The 21,129-nt window shown below is 44.6% G+C and overlaps 1 protein-coding gene across 1 annotated transcript; it reads left to right on the top strand.

Moving 5' to 3' along the window:
• The first annotated feature begins 10,014 nt into the window (after positions 1-10,014).
• Positions 10,015-20,874, top strand: LOC132386888 (zinc finger protein 135-like). Its single transcript, XM_059959239.1, has 2 exons — positions 10,015-10,079; positions 18,469-20,874. The coding sequence occupies exon 2, from the start codon at positions 18,874-18,876 to the stop codon at positions 20,011-20,013; it is 1,140 nt and encodes a 379-aa protein (XP_059815222.1). The 5' UTR covers positions 10,015-10,079; positions 18,469-18,873; the 3' UTR covers positions 20,014-20,874.
• Positions 20,875-21,129: the final 255 nt, after the last annotated feature.

The raw sequence follows: 21,129 nt of genomic DNA, 5'->3' as shown, positions 1-21,129 counted from the left end.
TCGCTGAGTCTCCACCGCCCTCTGTGGTGGGGATTTACAGACATTTACCACCCTCGGAGTGGAGACATTTCCCCTCATTTCAGTCCCGGACCGTCCATCCCCTTTTTCAGAGACTGGGATCCCTGCTTCAACCGGTAATGATGTTGTGCATTTCAGTGTTCACCTCTCAGTCCTCGATTCTCTAAATGAAAGGGTTATATCATTTGATATTTCTCCATATGATGACCCCACCACCTCAGGGATCAGTCTGGTGAATCTTTATTGCACTCTCTATAACAAATACTCTCTAACCTCTTTGTAATTAATTTCCATCTTCTGCAGCCCCGTGTTGCCCCAAACACTCACCTCCCACCCCGTCACTATTTCCACCTTCCCACCTCCCCCCTCGCCTGGATCCACCTCTCAATCCCCAGCTCTTGCCCCATCCCGACCCCTCACCTCTTTTCTCTGACTATTTCCCGTCCACTCTCAGTCCAGAGGGTATGTCCTCTTCAAAATTTAAAGTGGATTGTGTTGGCCCTTTGCCAAAGACTAAAGCTGGCCATCCGTATCTGCTAACTATTATGTGTACTGCATCCAGATTCCCAGAGGCAATACCTCTCAGAAATATTAAAGCTAAAACTGTGGTGAAGGGTCTTACCAAGTTTTTTTACTTTATTTGGTTTGCCTAAAAAAATCCAGTCTGATAAAGGAAGTAATTTTACATCTGGATTATTCCAGCAGGTAGTTTATGAACGGGGAACTAAACAAATTACATCATCTGCATACCATCCAGAATCACAAGGGGCTTTAGAAAGATTTCTTTCTGCCCTCAAAGCCATGATTGAGACATATTGTGTTGAAAATGGAAAAGACTGGAATGAAGGAATACATTTGCTTTTGTTCGCAGTAAGAGAGTCAGTACAGGAAACACTAGGATTTACTCCATTTGAGCTTGTATTTGGTTGTAGAGTGAGGGGAACTTTGACCTTGTTAAAGGAACAGTGGATTAATGGGGATGTACATGTTAACTTGTTAGACTATGTTTTGAAGATCAAAGATAAACTACTCCACACCTGAGGTCTAGCGAGACAAAACTTAAAGATTTCTCAAAACAAAATGAAGTGTTGGTTTGATAGGAGGGCTTGCGAAAGAAAATACCAGGTGGGGATAAGGTGCTTACCTTATGTTGAAGAATGTTGACAAATCCACCTCAGGCGAATCTCAATGGACCGTATAAAATAGTCTCTCAAATTAATGATCTGAATTGTGTTATTAAAACACCCGACCAATGTAAACTAACACAGGTGGTACACATAAATATGATAAAGCCTTATTTTGACAAGCAGGCACCATCTGTGAGTGTTGTTGTCAAAACATATGAATCTGGTAACCCTGAGAATGAAACAATTGACTCATCTGAGAATTTTCACAAGCCAAACGTGGTCCCAGTTAGGCTAATGAACTCGGTTGTTCTGGAAAACATTGATAACAAGTTGGCTCATCTGCAGCCAAAGCAACAACAACAGCTGAAGGAATTAATTCTGGAGTTTAAAGATGTATTCCCCGTTGTTCCCAAGCAAACCACGGTTGCAGTGCATGATGTAGATAATGGTCAAGCCAAACCAATTAAACAACACCCATATTGCATGAATGCAGAAAAGTGTAAATTGCCTGAGCATGGAATTGAATATATACTGGAAAATGGTATTATTAGTCCTTTAGCAGCAGATTGCTCACCCTGTGTTATTGTGCCCAAACCTGATGGTAGTGTTAGATTTTGCACTGATTATAGGAAGGTAAATGCAGTAACAAAAACAGATGCCTATCCTATCCCTAGGGTGGATGATTGCATCGATAAGGTTGGAAAAGCTAAATTTCTTACAAAGATTGATCTTTTGAAAGGATATTGATGTGTTCCATTGATGGACAGAGGTAGAGAAATTTCTGCATTTGTGACACCATCTGGTTTGTGTGAATACAATGTTTTACCTTTTGGAAGGAAAAATAATCCAGGAACATTCCAGAGAATGTTTGATTCTGTAATTCGAGGATTAGAACATACAGATGCCTATATTGATGACTTAGTCACAGGAGTGCCACTTGGGAAGAGCATATCTCTGCAGTAGAAAAGCTATTTGACAGGCTTTCCCAGTCCAGCCTTACAGTTAACTTGGCTAAGAGTGACCGCCATGCCACTGTGACCTGTCTTGGCTATGTTGTAGGTCAAAGCAAGTTGGCTCCTGTTCGGGCAAAAGTCCAGGCAATTTCTTCAGTTCCTATTCTGACGCTGAGAAGTTTCTGGAAGAACTTTGCTGCTTTGCTCTTCCTCTGACCAATCTCCTGAAGAAGGGTGAAATGTTTGTTTGGACAGAGATGCATTTGATCGATTGTTATCAGTATTTGAGATTAGGCCAATCAATGTAGTGCTGACAGCAAATTTAATTAGCAGATTGGAGCTGTGGGTGGCAACACAAGTCATGGGTGCACAGAGAGTAAAGGAGAGGGCCAAAGAGACAACCCTGTGGGGTATGTGTGCTGAGGGTCAGAGAGACAGAGGAGATGGAGCCCACTCTTACCACCTGCCGGCGATCTGACAGGAAGTCCAGAATCCAGCTACACAAGGCAGTGTGAAGGTCTCTGAGCTTCTTGTCGATACTTCACGCCTTTGTCTGGCTACTGCTCTGCCCATGACTGCAAGGAACTGCAGAGAACTTTGGAGGGCAGAGAACATCAGAGAAACAAGCCTCCCCTCCATGGACTCTTCCTACACTTGCCCTCCCTCGGAAAAGCAGGCCATGTACTCAAAGACCCTCATAACCTGGTCATTCTCGCTGCAAACCCGCTCCCCCATCGGGGAAGAGATACAAAAGCCTTAAAGCGCGAACCACCCGGCTCAAGGACGGCTTCCTGTCTGTGGTCATAATCCAAATGAATGATAAAATGGTCTCGACCTCACAATGTAACTCGACGTGACCCTGCACCATATGTCTATCTGCACTGCACTTTCCCTGCAGCCACAATGCTTTGTTACAGTGATTATTTTGTTGTATATCAGCTCAATGTACCGTCGTAATGTATCGATCTGTGTGGATGGTACATCAGGTAAGATTTTCACTGTAGATCAGTACATGATGATGATAAACAAATTCCCCATTTGTGTGGAAATATTAGACAGACTGAGCTTCTGATCTGGAACCAAAGTAGGAAACTGAACTGTTGTCATTTCTGAGGAAAGCAAATATATGGAAAAGGATTCAATCTCACATTACGATCCGCGGTAACTGGGAACTGGTGACTGGTGATGGGTCTCCCATATCAATATCAGAATCAGATTTAATAGCACCGGCATGTGTCATGAAATTTGTTGTCCCTGCGGCAGCAGTAGAACCTAATTCATAACAATAGATTTTAACAATTGTAATTTAAAATAAGAATATACTTATATATATAGTACAAAAATAGAAAAAAAAATGTAATAAGCTATTTTAATTGTGTGGAGCAACTTGACTGACTGGGTGTTGCTTTGGAAATTCTGAAGTGAAGCTGAACTAAACTTTACACATTTTTGAGAAACTCAGAGAAATGCAAATGGCTAAATTCTCACATAAACGGGTCAGACACCCAGAAACATCGGCTGCACTTCAGCATCTCAAAATAGTGAATGAAACATGCAGAAACTATTGCAGAGAAAAAAAGCATTGTCCAGCCACAACGAGAGGACGTGACAGATCCGGATCTCACTGCCTTGTCTGAACGGGTGAAAGGTGAAGCTACACGTACACATAGAACAGTGACCCGCAGATGCTGCCGATCTGCAGAAAAACGTGAACAGGGAACGGGATCAGTTGACGGGTGGAGGGACTCCCTCCTGAACTGGTGACTCTGCTCCTCGCCCCTCACATGCTGCCCGACCCATCCACCGCATTCCCCACATTATTCCATATTTACCCCAGATACATGATTATTTTTCCACACCATATCTTCCCCGATCCTTTTCCCTCCACCTCCAGGTCACAGAGTCACCGGCTCAATTCCCATCCAGGTCCAAAACATAACTCAGACGCAAAAAGGAAATGTTCACGTTTCATTTAAATCAGTTCTGTGTTTATAAACACTGATTTCTATTCACATTCCTCCAGAGCCTTGCTGGACAGGAACACTGAAACATCAAGTGAGAAACAGCAGGAGGCAATTCAGCCCCTCTAACCATCAGCAAGATGGCGGCTGCTCACCCATCTCAGTCACGTGTTTCTGCCCGATCCTCATTTCCTCGATCCCTTCGGTCTCCATACATCTGCTTTACGTGCGGACGATCACTGAGTCTTCACCGCCCTCTGTGGTGGGGATTTATAAACATTCACCACCCTCGGAATGGAGACATTTCCCCTCATCTCAGTCCCGGGTAGTCCACCCCTGTTTCAGAGACTGGGATCCCTGATTCAACCGGTAATGATGTTGTGCATTTCAGTGTTCACCTCTCAGTCCTCGTTTTTCTAAATGAAAGGGTTATCACATTTGATCTTTCTTCATATGATGACCCCACCACTCCAGGGATCAGTCTGGTGAATCTTCATTGCACTCTCTATAACAAATACTCTCTAACCTCTTTGTTCATCCTCGATGGAATTAATTTCCATCCTCTGCAGCCCCATGTTGCCCCAACCACTCACCTCCCACCCGTCACTATTTCCACCTTCCCACCACCCCCTCACCTGGATCCACCTCTCACTCCCCAGCTCTTGCCCCATCCCCACCCCTCACCTCTTTTCTCTGACTATTTCCCGTCCACTCTCAGTCCAGAGGGAGGGTCTCGGCCCGAAATGTTGACGGTCCATTTCCCTCCACAGATGCTGCCCGACCCACTGAGTTCCTCCGGCAGTTTGTTCTTTGGTCTGTATAACCCGTGTTAGTTTGGGGAGCGGGATTTTACACCATATTCCAGGTACAATCTCAACAAAGCACAAATAATTGTCACTTTGCCCGGACCATTGGCCCCGCTTGCAGGGCAACAGTCTGCCGGTGTTTGCCCCCAATGTGGTGAATCCCTCTGCTCGACACCACCGTGGGTTCAGACATTTCCACCGATGAGCCCCTCCTGTCCCCACCGGGACAAACATCCTGTCCGCCCCCTCTCTCACCATCTTCATCCTTTCAATAAAATCCCCCCTCTCCCTCCCTCCCCGGGGAACCGGCATCAAACCGACTGGCCGAGCGGTCTCCTCCTACCTCTCAGCGATACATCAGACTCCGGCCGCAGGAGACGCTTCACAAACGCCCCAACTTCCCTCGAAGGGAAATGGAAATAAATCAGAAAGCGGACATTTACTTTGAGGTTTTCTCCGCTCTGAGGAGGCGGTCGGCGCTCGAGCTGGAGACGAACTCAGCGGGGTAACGCCCACTCGGCTTGTCCGCCTCTGGGATTGGTTGTAACCTGTGATTGACATCGCTTCGCACCAATAGGAATAGCGCAGCTCCTGAATCCTCTGTTGACAGCGGTGGGGGAGGGGCTGGTCACGTGATTATTAGCCCAGCCGTTCAACCGATAAAGCTCGAGCACAGCAGCGCGTGGGTGGCGTAAGACACCGCGCACGTGAGATCCCGGTGTGGGGAGCCCATGTGTGACGTCAGGCGCGTGGGAACTGTGTCTGACGTCACCTGTGGGAGAGCGCTGGCATTTAAAAGCACCTTAATGGACTTTTCAGTGGGACAACAACATTAATGACGGGTTTCATCACTGAATCCAGTGTTGTGGGATGTAAAGTCCCCTGTTATGTGTCCGGCTGTGCCGTGTTGTTGGTGGAGTGGGCAGCGTGGTGTTTGTCTCGATTCGGGTCACAACACCAGAATTGCCAGCGGGGTCCACACACGGTGTATTAGTCAACAGAAAACCTCCCGTCCCTGCAGTCTTTGTCTCCTGGTAAACTCAACACCCTGACAGTGTGGACCATAGATACCCCTTCCTCTCAGAGTCAGGGGATCATTCAGACAGCTGATCGCTGAGAGGAATTATATTTATTGGTCATTAAAGTTCACCCAGGTCAGGCACAGAATCAGGAATTGAATTGAATTGACTTTATTTCATACATTCATGAGGAGTATGTCTCCATCTAAATGTGCAAAGTGCAATCATAGTAATTTATAAGAGTTTATAATAATTAAAACAGACAATGTAATATAGAGTACATTCAAGTCAGCGTCAGTTCATCAGTCTGATGGCCTGGTGAAAGAAGCTGTCCCAGAGCCTGTTGGTCCTGGCTTTTATGCTTTTATGGTGGTAGCAACTGGAATAGAGTGACAGAGATGTTATTTCCTTTGTCACGGGTACAGACAGTCGTCTCAAGTGAGGAGCTTGTGTGGAGATGCAGCTTCCCTGGAGGTGGAGGAAAGAGGACACACCAACAGGTGGAACCAGCTGTGGGAAGACATGGTTTGTCAGGTCTGACGATGAGCTGAATGTACCATAACCTTCAGACTGAATCAGAAAACCATTCTGAGAGTATTTGAAACGTCAGAAGCAGAGGAGATGTGATCCCATGTCTCCATCAGACCCTCAGTGAGATGGTTCCAGTTATAACGTGCAGGGATGAAAGCACAGTGTTTGGGGTCTGATTTAATCACTGATTCTGACACAGTGAGAGGGTTAGTTTTGCTGTAAGGCAGCAATATTAATGCAAGAAGACACAGGAACTTCATCAGTTGCCAGTTGTTTAGCAGAAGTGACCAATCTCTATGCTACTTTGACAGAAACAGATATTCCCAGTGGTGACAAAGGGGTGCAGTCTGGTTTATTTCAGGCTGGAGAGGGGTGTGGAGTTTTGAAATCAATGCCTTGCGGTGCCACCATCGTTAAATTCCCATGTCCGGAGCGGTGGATCACACAGCACGGAAACAGGCCTTTGGCCGGCCATACCTGTTCTGACCATCCACTCACTGTCTACACTGGTCCCATTTATCAGCACTTGGTTCACAGCCGACTGTATCTCGGCAGTTTCAATGCTCATCCTCTTCGTAAATGTTGTGAAGGGACCTGCCTCCACCACCACCTCGGGCAGTGAGTTCCAGATTTCAGCTACCCTGGTGACACCGGCTCCTCCGCTGTTGTGCGGGGTAGGGTTGTTTCCTTTGGGGGGGGGGTCGATGTTATTGTTCCCTTTTGTCCAGAGGGGTGGGGTTTGTAGATTGATGATCGGGATGCCATTCTTTTTTTAAGCTGGGGTTGGGGTGGGAGTTTGATTTTTCTCTCTGAACGACTTTCATGCTGGGACTCACAAACACAACAGCTCGTTAGTTCCGCTGTATCTGTCAGTTCACCAGCGCTTGAATGTCGCCGATCCTTGAATGTGGAGGCGGAGATGCTGGAGAAGACAGCGCCCCACTCGCGATAAGGAGAGCCCGAACACGTGCCCATGTCCGTGATCTGATTGGATACATCGCCATGACGTTCCGAGCAGTGAGATATCATTCCCTGGGTCTCATTTTGGAAGGGATTCAGTCGGCCATCGCAGATTCACCAACAGCTTCGCACTGGGAAGCGGCCGTTCACCTGCTCCGTGTGTGTGAAGAGACTCATTCAGTGAACCCACCTTGTGATGCACCGGTGAGTTCACAATAAATAGAGGCCACATTTCTGTCCGGAGTGAGCAAAGAGTTTCACTCAATCATCCCAGCTGCGGCAACACCAGCAACTTCACATCAGGGAGGAAGTTCAAATCAGCTCCGTGTTAAATGTTTAACCATCACGGTGATGAAGGCAGCTGCAGGTTCATGAGGGACTGTTACTGTCAGATTCTGCAGTTCTTGCGGCTGCTCATCGCACCCAGGACTGAACCCTGGTCACTGAGCATTGGAGGAGTCTGTTCTGCTGATGTTAGACTTAAACTAGACTGATGTTTAATATTGTGGAGCTGTGAAAGATAAATCAGTTTGTATCAAATCCCGTGTCTCAGGTTCTTATCGTCTCTAACACACTCACAATGTACACTAGAGTGGCCACTCTGTCCATCTGGTCCCTGCCCATGTTTCTGTTCCATATCAGTATATTAAAATCTACCCCTGCCGTTCCCCCTCTCACTCTCCCTGTGATGACAGGTTACAACTAGTCACCGCTCCGTGGAATAGGAGATTTCTCTTGAATTTCAGAGAATCATAGAAATCTACAACACATTACAGACGCTTTGGCCCACAATGTTGCGCCGACCATGTAACTTACACTAGAAACTGCTTTAAAATTACCCTACCGCATAGCCACCTATTTTCCTAAGCTCCGTGTACCTATCTAAGAGACTCTTAAAATACTCTATTGTATTCGCTTCTGCCACCATCGCTGGCAATGCATTCCACACAAACACCACTCTTTGCTTTAAAACCTTAGCTCTGACATCTCCTCTGTACCTACTTCCAAGCAGCTTAAACCTATTCCCCCTCGTGTTAGCCGTTTCTGCCCTGGGAAAAAAGCCCCTGGCTATCCACACGACCAATGCCTCTCATCATCTTATACACCTGCATGAATTTCCTGCATGATTTTCTCCGGGCTGAACAAGACGATGAGCTCACTGTGGTTGTGACGTTGTTCAGGGCTCCGGACAAAGTTGGTTAAACTCCTTCTTCCCCGCTCTTTTCAACGTTTTGTGTCATTTTCACCTATTTTAAAGGACTGTGACTCACAGCTGGGTTGTTGCAATTTTTACGTACCAGCAGCAATAGATCACTAACGGAGTCTGGTTTCGATGTTAAAACCACTCTCTTCATTAGTATCTACTCCAAATCTAAAAGATTGAATGAAATAAACAGCAATTAACGGTGTTGTACGTATTCCAAACTATTGGGAAACAATGCTTAAAGTCTTAAGATGGTAAAGTGGAAAAGTTCAGTAATCTACGGAACAAGCGAGTGAGAGGAGAGATTTGTAAATCCACACGAAGATGTAGAGAGAAGGCAATTACGAAGAATTCCACACACATTCCACGCTGGGTGAACGAAATAACAGTCGCCGAAGATCTTATCCGTCGATTAGTTCCGAAATACACTTAGAAATATCACCAGGTGACAGTCACAGGAATATCGTCTTCAAGTGGTTACCACAGAACACCCCGATTCCAGGTAAGGGAAATCCACACATATGGATTATACGAAGTGACAGTCACACATCCGTTGTGCACTGCGTGCCGATGATCAACCCAATCTTTTGGGCATAGCAGTGACAAGCTGAAGTCTCTCTCACTCTTCCTCTCTTCCTCTCCCTCTATCTCTCTCTCCCCCCTCCCTCTCCTCCCCCCTCTGACTCTCTGTCTCTGCTGCAGCGCCTGTGTGACGTCACAGACCCGCCTCACTCAGGCACTTAAAGCGACACTCACAGTAAACGAACCTGCGGTCTCGTAACACAATGCACCTCTAAAGTCTGACAGCAGACTAGCGAGTGAAACTTCGATGGTGCAGAATCAGAAACCAAAGAGTTGCCAGCCTGAGTCAGGCTTTGCGGCTCCAGAGAGAGAATGGGTCTGGAGTTTACGAGGAGGAGGAGAGGGAAGAAACAGACCAACAGGATATGGCTACAAAAGGAAAATCAGAAAAATTTGGAAAAGAGATTGTTAGTTTCTGCAAAATACTGGTGGAAATCAAAAGATTAGGCAGCAATTGTGGAGAGGAATAAATAAACAACTTTTAGACCGAGCCTCTTCAGCATGCCTAGACTGTGGACTCCACTGCTTAGTTACTACCTGAACTGCAGAGCTCCCCCAGCATTTTGTGTGTGTGCGTCTCTGTATGTCCAGCCACTGCAGAATCTCCTGTGTTTTATACTTGCATTTTACATTGGCATTAGATACACGTGGATATTGAATACATTGTTTATGTGAGCCGCTTCCTGCGTTAAAAAAGCTTCAGATTTTTTCTATATACCCGAAAAAAAAATGAGATATGGACATTGAATCGGTGCTTCAAGAACTGTTTAATGGCACCGGTATTACCCAAAAGGGCCTGCCAGGATAATTCTTATCAGGCACTGAAGCTCTGATGAACTGCGCAGGCGTCAGGCTGACGACGTCCCCGAGTATCACGCATGCGCGCAGCACACGAGGCCTTGAAAATGTCGGTTGCAGGTAAGAGCGATTCTCCGTGTTTTTTTCGTAAACACCGACTTCGGGATAATTCCTCTGAATTTCGGACACCGTGACCAGCAATCCCGGGACAGTCCTGTTCTCTTCCCTCTCTCTCAGCCCCACGATCCGTACACGGGCCCCGGGGAGCTTCCGGCTGATGAGGGAATGGGAACCGATGGATCTCTCAGACAGAGCTGAGCTCCAGCTATCTAAATGCAAGGATTAGGAACTCGGAGAAAGGGAACAAAATCTTTTACATCACCCATCTGTGGACACTCTCTGGAGGTCTAAGATTCGTATGTTCCACGACCGCTGGACTAAGTGTGTAAATGTAGGAGTGGACAATGCTGAAAAATAGATGTGCTGGATTTTCTAAAATTGACTCCTTCTTCCTTAGACCACAACCTTATCTGTCATTCCTTATTTATTTAGTTATTTATTTATCTATCTATCTATCTATCTTATATATGGAAAAGCAGTATAACATTAGATGATCATCAGCATAAGATGAAAGTTTAAACCTTAGCCTTTGTTTTAAATTAGTACTTAGTCTTTTCTGTGATTAGAAAATCGGAATCTTGGTTAAATTACTGGACATAAAGTATGGTGTGCTGCAGTGCTAGCATTGTAGATTAGCAAAGATTCTACTTTGGATTGGACTTCCAGAGCACAGTTAGTGGATATCCACAGGACAGTACTGTCGAAGACTAAGACAGTACTTCCAAATAGAATTGGAAAGGAAATGAGAGTGAATTTTTGCAGCAGGGCAAGAGAAAAGGATTGGAGTTGAAAGGATAGTTCTGGTTGATGATCTCCTTTCATGCCAACAATAATTTTATAAAATTGTTCTGTGATTCTGTGTGAAGCTTTCCCTGGTCATTTGCCAGCTCTTCTTGTGATTCTGCTCCTAAATGTGAAAACTTGGGGAAGTGAGTTTAAAATTATGCCATTGAACTGGTTGTAAGAATGGACCACACCTATTGGTCCTCATTTGCTTTATTCGGAGCCTTGTCAATAGCATGAATAACTGAATAAACATTTCATTAGAACGGGGTGGATTAAACTGAATATATAGGATCTTTAAATTATACCCCTTCCCACTTATTATTTTCACTGGAAAAGAGATGTTGAAATTCTAAGTAATCCTGACTAAAGTGTAATATGGTTTTAAAAAAAAAGCTCAAGGTCAAATAAGTGTGAAACAACTGTCGAGCATTTTATAGAAAGGGACATTAAAGACATTCATCATTCATGCTGATTTTTCCTCCCAGCACTGCTGCAAATACACAAACCACTCCACCTCCCTTCAGACCTTCTCCATGCTGTGCCTGATGAACAAGCCAAGATTAGCAGTTCACCATCTGTGGGAAAAATTGAGTACAAATACCTAATAAGGTTGGGATGTGTACATTTGTCTCCCAATTTATGATGTAGGAGCATTGATATTATGCTGCTTTGTGCGTAAAATATACAATCCTCTTTGTTCAATTCTTTATTAGCTAGTGAACTTACAAGTTTGCTTCAGGGAGTTAAGCAATTTAATTTTAAACAAAAGCATGAATTGATAAATGTTACCAATTTTAAATAGCAAAAAGTTTATAGTATTTTTTTCCTGGGAAAAAATAAAAGGGGGAAAAATAAGACTTTTGGTCAGAAGTTTGAATAGTATTATGATGTGACTGCATTTTTCGAAAGAAAAGAACAAAAATTGTAGATATCCAAATGCAGAAAGGTTAATTCTATGTTAAACTTGTGAATTAGGATTAAGAGATGCAAGATAATGTTAATTTAATAAAATAATTTAAATCCAATTAATGCTTTAAATCTGCAGTATACGTTCAAGAATGCATTTTAGGTAGCTCAACACCTCATGCAGGTCAGTCAGGTATCTCTGCTCCCTTTAAACTTGCACGTTTCTGTTTCCCAGATGACTTTGAAACTTACTTTGACCTTATTTTCACATAATTCTAGAATGTGATGTCTAAAAACAGTGATTTGGAAGTGAGGTATGATGTATTAATAAGAGAACATCTAATAATACAGAAAATCTGCTGGTCCGACACCAAAGACCCAACCATGGCAGGTTCACTAAGTTTTACTGTGGTTCGTCACATGTTTGCAGGGCTGTCGCCTGAAAGTAATGATCATTAATCACCATCAATGTTACATAGTTCACACTGAAAATAAAAGCACAAGGGAGAAATCGGCCTCTGCCGCACCTTTTTTTCAGAGTGCTCAGTGGTTCATTTGAAATCAGGTACAGAATTTTCCTGCACTTCTGATGGGAAATCTGTTGGATGTGTTTCTGACAAACATAAACCCAAAAAATGTAATGAGTCAATGCACCAAATGGATTGAACGCCAGCACTTTTGAACATTGTGTTTCAGCCTATTCTGTTTCAATCTTTATGAAATGTGAAATAATATGAAAGGTCTAGAACTTGATAGAGGGCTAAAAGATTACGAGAGGCATAGACAGGGTGGATAGTCAGTACCCGTTTCCCAGGGCACCAACAGCAAACACCAGAGGGCATATGTATAAAATTAAGGGAGGGAAGTTTAGGGGAGACTTCAGGGGTAAGTTTTTTTTTTACACAGAGAGTTGTGAGTACCTGGAATGACTTGCCAGGGGTGGTGGTGGAGGCTAAAACATTAGGGGTATTTAACAGCCTCTTGGACAGGCACATGGATGAAAGAAAAATGGAGGGTTACGGGGTAGTGTGGGTTTAGTTCTTTTTTTAAGGTTTATATGGGTTGGCACAACATGGAGGGCTGAAGGGCCTGTACTGTGCTGTAGTGTTCTATTCTATGGCTCTAAAATCTTTTACATCACCAGTTGAGAAAATCATCTTTGTTCTACCTCCAATCACAAAGAGGAATTCTGCAGATGCTGGAAATCCAAGCTACACACACAAATTGCTGGAGGAATTCAGCATTAGTACTCTTTTCCATAGATACTGCCCGGCTTGCTGAGTTCCTTCAGCATTTTGTGTCTGTTGCTTGTTCTACCTCCTCTCGGTCTGCATTTTTCTACCAGTGAGAACACGCTTCCACCAATTCTGTCTGGCTATGTAATGATATCAAACACCTTTGCCCTGGGCAACAAGTAGCTTTCACATCAGAAATGTGCCAGACTCCAGGGAGACGGACTACTGTCCTTAAAGGCAGTATTCCTTGGCATTACCATCACTGAGTTCACCACTGTCAGTCACCTGGGTGAGACTTCAGGGGAAATACTTATGTACAGTACCGTCTGTATTGTTGCTGGAGAATTTTCTAGTGGGAAGAAGTGGAGTGATATTTGGAAATCTGAAATTGAAAGCATCATTTAGCAAGAAAATCACAAATAGGTGGTTTGCAAAAGCTGTGGCGAGTAAATCCTTCATTAACCTGTTACATAGGTTGTGTGAGAGTGCAGATGAACTCAATCAAGACTCAACCAGAGGAGATTAAAGATCTTACTGACAGTGACTTGCTCGCTGTTGAAATGAATATCTCTCTATATAAAATTCAGTTTGTACATGTTGTTGTCACTGGATAAAAATTGTACAGTGCAAGGTTTTTGCACACACTGGTCATTACAAATTAGAGGGGACATTGGTGGGAAGGCGGGGAGACCTCCAGTGTCCCTGACGCCCTCACGTATATCCAGCTGCACTTTAAGGAGTTGGAGCTGGAAATGGATGAATTCCGCATCATCCAAGCGTCAGAGGGTGTGATAGGTATGACGTGCAGAGAGGTGAGTTGTACCCAAGGTGCAGGACACAGGAAACTGGGTGAGAGTCAGGAAGGGGAGTGAGGTTAAATAGCCATCGCCGAGTACTCTTGTTGCTATCCCCCACAACAACAGGTGGACACTTTAGAAACTGTTGGGGGGAATTACCTGGCAGAGGAAAGTCAAAGGGGTGATAGGGGATTTGTTAGTTAGTGGAACAGAACTAGAAAGGGATGAATATCCTAGTGGCAAGGCTTGCTGGTGCTCCCCTGTGGGGTGGGTGGTTAAACTAAAGTTGCAGGGAGGATTGGAGCCAGAATGACAGAACAGATAGTGGAGAGGTTGAATTGAATCGAATTGACTTTATTACTTACATTCTTCATACATGAGTTGCAGAAATCTTTATGTTACGTCTCTGTCTAAATGTGCAATGTGAAATTTATAATAGTTTATAATAAATAGTATGTACAACAGGACAGTCAGGATAAATAAAAGTACAATTGTATCAGCATGAATTAATCAATCAGAGGGCCTGGTGGAAGAAGCTGTCCCTGGGCCTGTTGATCCGGGCTTTCAGGCTGTGCTACCGTTTCCCAGATGGTAGCAGCTGGAACAGTTTGTGGTTGGGGTGACTCTGGTCCCCAATGATCCTTTTTACACAGTGGCCCTTTTTACACACCTGTTTTTGTCAATGTGCTGAATAGTGAGAAGTTCACATCTACATATGCGCTGGGCTGTCTGCACCACTCTCTGCAGAGTCCTGCAACTGAGTGAAGTACAGCACCCATACCAGGCAGTCATGCAGCCAGTCAGGAGGCTCTCAATTGTGCCCCTGTAGAAAGTTGTTAGTATTTGGGGCCCCGTCCCACACTTCCTGAACCGCCTGCGGTGAAAGTGGTGCTGTTGTGCCTTTTTCACCACACAGCCAGTATGTACAGACCCGGTGAGATCCTCGGTGTTGTGTGTGCCAGGGAACTTAAAGCTGTTCACCCTCTCAGCCCCAGATCCTGGGTCAGCCTGTCTCCATTTCTCCTGTAGTTTACAGCCAGCTCCTTTGTTTCAGTGACATTGAGGGCAAGGTTCTTTTTTTGACATCAAACAGATGTCATTCAGACCTCAGGACATGAAATTATGATATTGTAGCCATTACTTGGACTTGCTTGCGCCCAACAGTCTGATGGATTTCAAGGAACAAATCTGTAGAGAGATTGCGGACTATGCCAAGAAACAAAGGTTGATAAAGTGAATGATTTTAACTTTCCGTTTATTGACTGGAATCCTAGGCTGTAAAAGGACTAGATGGGGTAGAGCTTATCAAATCTACCTTAATCAGTATGTAAAATTCCCTATGTAGAAGTGTGCAATAAGCTATTGGGAAGTGATCTAGGGCTAGTGACAGAAATTAGTGTATGGGAACACTTTGTATCTACTGATCATGAGATTCCAAGTAAATACAGAAAAGCAGAGGCCTGGACCTCTCTTGAGATTCTAAATTGGAGAAAGGCCAATTTTTTTATGATATTTGCAAGGATTTGACAAGCGGTAATTGGGACAGGATGTTTTTTAGCAAAGGAGTACTTGGTAAGTGGGAGTTCTTCAGAAGTGAAATTTTAAGGGTGTAGAGTTTGTATGTGTCTGACAAAATAAAAGTTGAATGGTAACGAGTGCAGGGAATCTTGGTTTTCAAGAGATATTGAGGCCCTGGATATCTCGTTCCTCTAAATGCCGCGGACTGTTGGGTGCAACCAAAACTCATTAATGACAGCCATTTCATAATTCCACTCCCAAACTCATCTGACTTTCCTTTAGTTGTCTTCTGTTGGATTCTGAAAGCTTCCTAATGGTCCTTTGCTCTTTTGTTTGCCCTCTCCTCTGCTTTTATGTTGGTTTTGGATTCTCATTTAACCCACGGTTGTGCCCTGCTGCCTTTCCAATGCTTCCACGTCTTTGGGATGTATCGATTACTCAGCTCTCGAATTGCTCCCAGAAACTCCAGCCATTGTTGCTCTGTTGTCACTCCTACCTTTTCCCTTCCAAACAAGTTTGGCCAGCTTCTCTGTCGCAGAAACATGGAGAAGTTCAGTGGAGAAACAGGCTATTTGGCCCATCTAGTCAATGCCAAAAACATTTAATCTCTCTAATGCAACTACCTGCACCGGGATCATCACGCTCCGTACCCTTACCATCCAGGTACCTGTCAAACTTCTCTTAATGGTGAAATCGAGCTCAGATTCTCCACTCGTGCTGACATCTCATTCCACACTCTCACGACCATTTCAGCAAAGAGCTTTTCCAAATGTTCCCATTAAATTTTCACTTTCCCCACTTACCCATGACCTCTGGTTGTCGTCCCACCCAACCTCAGTGGAAAAAGCTGCTTGCATTTACCCTATCTATACCCTCATAATTTTGTTTACTTCTAACAAATCCTCAGAGCAATGTATAATTTCCTTGTTTATGTTTAGAGCCTTTTTTGGGTGTATAAGATGATGAGGGGCATTGAGTGTGTGGATAGCCAGAGGATTTTTTCCCAGTGTTAACATGGCTAACAGGAGGGGGCATAGTTTGAAGGTGCTTGGAAATATATGCGGAGGGGATGTCAGGGGTAGTTTTTTTACACAGAGAGTGTTGGATGTGTCGAATGCACTGCCAGCAGCGGTTGTCGAGGCGGATACAACAGGGACTTTTAACACTCTCTTAGATAGTTACATGGAGCTCAGAAAAATAGAGGACTATGCGCTAGGGAAACTCCAGGCAGCTTCTAGAGTAAGTTACATAGTCGGCACAGCACTGTGGGCCAAAGGGTCTGTAATGTGCTATAGATTTCTATGATTCTATGAAATTCAAGGGAAATCTCCAAACCCACGGAGTGGTGACTAGTAGTGAATAGTGGGAAAGTTACTGGAACGTATGTGCAAGAACCGGAAATATAAGTATTTGGATAGATGTGGACTGATTAAGGATAGACAGCATGGCTTTGTGCATGGTAGGTCATGTCTAACCAGTCTTACAGAGTCTCTTGAGGAAGTTATCAGGAAAGTGGTTGAAGACAAGGCAGTGGATGTTGTCTACATGGACGTTAGCAAGGCACTTGACAAAGTCTCATATGGGAGGTTGGTCAAGAAGGTTCAGTCACTCAGCATTCTAGATGAGATAGTAAATTGGATGAGACACTGTCTTTGGCAGAAGCCAGAGTGTGGTAGCAGATGGTTGCCTCTCTGACTGGAGGCCTGTGACTAGTGGTTGCCACAGGGATCAGTGCTAGATCTGTTGTGGTTTGTCATCTATATCAGTAATCTGGATGATAGTGTGGTTAACTGGATTAGCAGATTTATGACCACCAAGACGGGTGGTGTAGTGGACAGCGAGGAAGACTATCATGGCTTGCAGTGCAATCTGGACCCCCTGGGAAAATGGTTTGAGAAATGGAAAATGGAATTTAATTCAGACCAGTGTGAGCTGTTGCACTTTGGTTTGACCTACCAAGGGAGGTCTTTCACAGTGACTGGTCGGGCACGGAGGAGTGTTGTAGAAGAAAGGGACCTGGGAATACAAGTCCTTAATTCACTGAAAGTGGTATCACAGTTAGATAGTGACGGAAAGAAAGATTTTAGCCCATTGGCTTTCGTGAACCAAATCCTGACAATAGATGGATATTATGTTGACTTGTAAAAGAGGCCTAATTTGGAGTATTGTGTGATGTTTTGGTCACCTACTGACAGGAAAGATTTAAAAGAGATTCAAAGATTTCAGAGAAAATTCACAAGGCTGTTGTCAAGTTTGGAGGACTTGGGTTATAAGGAAAGATTGAACAGGTCAGGACTTTATTCTTTGGAATGTAGAAGATTGAGGTGAGATTTGATTGTGGTAGAGGGGCATAGATAGTGTAAATGCAAGCTGGCTTTCTCCACTGAGATTGGGTAGGACTTCAACCAGTGGCCAGGGGTTAAGGGTGAAAGGTGAAATGTTAAGGGGAACATGAGGGGAAACTTCTGCACACAGATGGTCATCTAGGTTTGGAATGAGCAGCCAGCACAAGTGGTGCACGCGAGCTCGATTTCAACATTTAGGAAGTTTGTGTAGGTACCTGGATTGTAGGAGTGTGGGAGGGGCAATTTAAATAGTTCAGCACAAGACCAGATGGCCCAAAGGACCTGTTTCTGTGTTGTACTTTTCTACAAGAACTTGAAATATTACAAAAATTCACTCTAACCCCTTTTACCAGCTGTGCGGACCAACCAGTCATCTCAGCAGGAATTTTTTTATATGGTGTTAAAGCTGTAGCACTTTAAGTTAATAATACATAAAAGAATTCCCAGATGCACATCCACAAAGATAATTTGCGTGAGACTGTTTCAGTTACTGTGGGGCCAGGCACCCATGCAGCTCAGCAGGAACAGGGAATAATACCAATGGAGAGAGTCAAACTGAGCCAGGTCACAGATTGGAGATGGTAGAAATGCCCCATTCTTATAGAGACAGGAAGAGCATCGGAGAGTTTGATGGTCATTCCAGATACCAGCACTCTGCCCAGTCAGGAGGTGATTTCTCTCTCCAACTTGGGTAGAACCTCACTGTAACAGTGTGATACCAGATCAAACCTTGGCAACTCAAGTAATCTCATCGGAAATGTTGTCCTAAACCCAATGATGGATTTTGTAAATCTTTTCACAGGTTAAAAACGAGAAGGAATTTGTCGCCGGGGATCTCAAACAGAAAACGCCAGTTTTGCTGTCTCTGTCTGGATATTTAAGAAGTGGAGCGAGGGATTCAATCGACTATCCTTCCTGCTCAGACTGTGGAGAGGGATTCAATTGATCATTTGACCAAATAGCAAGCCAGTCATCTTACACAGGAGAAAGGCTGTTCACCTTCTCAGACAGTGGGAATAGATTCACTCAATTATCACAATTGAAGGTACATCAGCAAGTTCACACTGGGCAAGGCCATTCATCTGTTCTGTGTGTGAGAAAGGATTCAGTTGGACCTGTGGACACACCAGTCAGTTCACACCACACCTGGTAGAGGCTGGTGATCTGCTGAATTTCTGGGAAAAGATTCACTCAGTCATTTGACCTTATGGCTCACCAGCGAGTTCACACTGGGGAGAAGCCATTCACCTGTTCAGTCTGTGGAAAGGGATTCACTCAGTCATCCAACCTACGGAGTCCCCAGCGAGTTCACACTGGGAAGAGGCCGTTCACCTGTTCAGAATGTGAGAAGAGATTCACTCAGTCATCCAACCTACGGAGTCCCCAGCGAGTTCACACTGGAGAGAGGCGCTTCACCTGCTCAGTCTGTGGGAAGAGATTCACTCAGGCATCCAACCTACGGAGACATCAGCGAGTTCACACTGGGGAGAGGCCGTTCACCTGTTCAGTCTGTGGGAAGAGATTCACTCGGTCATCCAACCTACTGTTACATCAGCGAGTTCACACTGGGGAGAAGCCATTCACCTGCTCAGAATGTGGGAAAGGATTCAGTGAGTTATCCAACCTACTGGTACATCAGCGAGTTCACTCTGGGGAGAAGCCATTCACCTGCTCAGTCTGTGCGAAGGGATTCACTCGGTCATCCCAACTACAGAATCATCAGCGAGTTCACACTGGGGAGAAGCCATTCACATGCTCAGAATGTGGTAAAGGATTCAGTGAGTTATCCAACCTACTGGTACATCAGCGAGTTCACACTGGGGAGAAGCCATTCACCTGCTCAGAATGTGGGAAAGGATTCAGTGCTTTATCCAGCCAACTGAGACATCAGCGAGTTCACACTGGGCAGAAACCGTTCACCTGTTCAGAATGCGGGAAGAGATTCACTCAGTCATCCCACCTGCAGAGTCATCTGCCAGTTCACACTGGAGAGAAGCCATTCCCCTGCTCAGAATGTGGGAAGAGGTTCAGTCACTCACGCTCCCTGCAGAGACACCAGTCAGTTCACACTGGGGAGAAGCCGTTCATCTGCTTAGTCTGTGGGAAGAGATTCACTGAGTCATCCAGATTACTGGTACATCAGCGAGTTCACACTGGGGAGAAGCCGTTCATCTGCTTAGTCTGTGGGAAGAGATTCAATAACTCATCCAGATTGCTGGAACATCAGCGAGTTCACACTGGAGAGAGGCCATTCACCTGCTCAGAATGTGGGAAGAGATTCACTCACTCTTCCACACTACAGAGACATCAGCGGGTTCACACTGGAGAGGAGCCATTTACCTGCTGAGAATGTGGGATAGGATTCACTCAGTCATTCCAACTACTGGCACACCAGTCAGTTGTTATGAATCCCTAGGTTTTGTTTGCTGTGGACTGTCATTTTAAGAGAGAGAGATTAGGAAGTTTAATCAGTCTGACTTGCAGCTTGTTTACATCACTCACAGCTTGTTTAGTTTTAACTGAGGACACAGACACTCAGAGTCAGACGGAGATGAAGGAGGAAAAATGGAAAGATCGATACAAGGGAAGTAGGTGCCAAGGGTCACTGTTTGGAATTTTCCTATGCCCGCAAGTATGGGTTAATTATCGATTCATCATACATCGTCTGTGTGGTTGTCACCTCGTTTGATCCATAGGAGTGGATCTGATTTGGGGTATCATGTGAAGACCACCGATGTGTTAACCCTTGCCTGGGTGTGGTGTGGTAATTCACTTGAAGATGATACGCCTTGTGACAAGTCACTTTGGGTGATAATTATTATGTGGATTTGGAAGGATGACAGATAATATCTACAGTGACTGTTCTCTTGTTTTACCACCATGGAACCTGTGGAATTCGACATAATTGCCTTCTCTCGACATTTACCCTGGATTACATATATCTCTCTCATCACCTATTCTGTGGTTGAACTGAACTTTCATACTTTACCATCTCAAGACTCCAAGCCTTGTTCCCCCCAAGCTCAATAGTTTTGGATTTATATTTACACACATATATACACATAACACTGTTAACTTTTGTTTATCTTGCTTAAGTTACTATATTATAAGTCGATTCTAATAAAGATAGTTTTAAGATCAAAAACAGACTCCTGGTGTAGTCTCCACGAGGAAATCTGCAGATGCTTGGAAGTCAAACACACACAAAATGCTGGTGGAGCACAGCAGGCCAGGCAGCATCTATAAGGAGAAGCACTGTCAACGTTTCAGGCCGCGACCCTTTGTCAGGCAGTCTCAGGCAGTCCTGACGAAGGGTCTCGGCCTGAAACGTCGACTATGCTTCTCCTTATAGATGCTGCCTGGCCTGCTGTGTTCCACCAGTATTTTGTGTGTGTTGTTCCAGGTGTAGTCTATTGGTGCTGATTCGTTTCTAAAGCTTTACGATTCATAACAAAATTGGGGA

This window comes from Hypanus sabinus, unplaced genomic scaffold (assembly GCF_030144855.1).
Source record: "Hypanus sabinus isolate sHypSab1 unplaced genomic scaffold, sHypSab1.hap1 scaffold_1364, whole genome shotgun sequence".
NCBI lineage: Eukaryota > Metazoa > Chordata > Chondrichthyes > Myliobatiformes > Dasyatidae > Hypanus > Hypanus sabinus.
The sequence above is the reverse complement of the archived record's forward strand: the minus strand, read 5'-3'. Positions and strand labels throughout refer to the sequence as shown.

What these genes read in the sequence shown, in the direction of transcription:
- LOC132386888 (XM_059959239.1), top strand. Translation starts at nt 18,874, where the DNA reads ATGGCTCACCAGCGAGTTCACACTGGGGAGAAGCCATTCACCTGTTCA.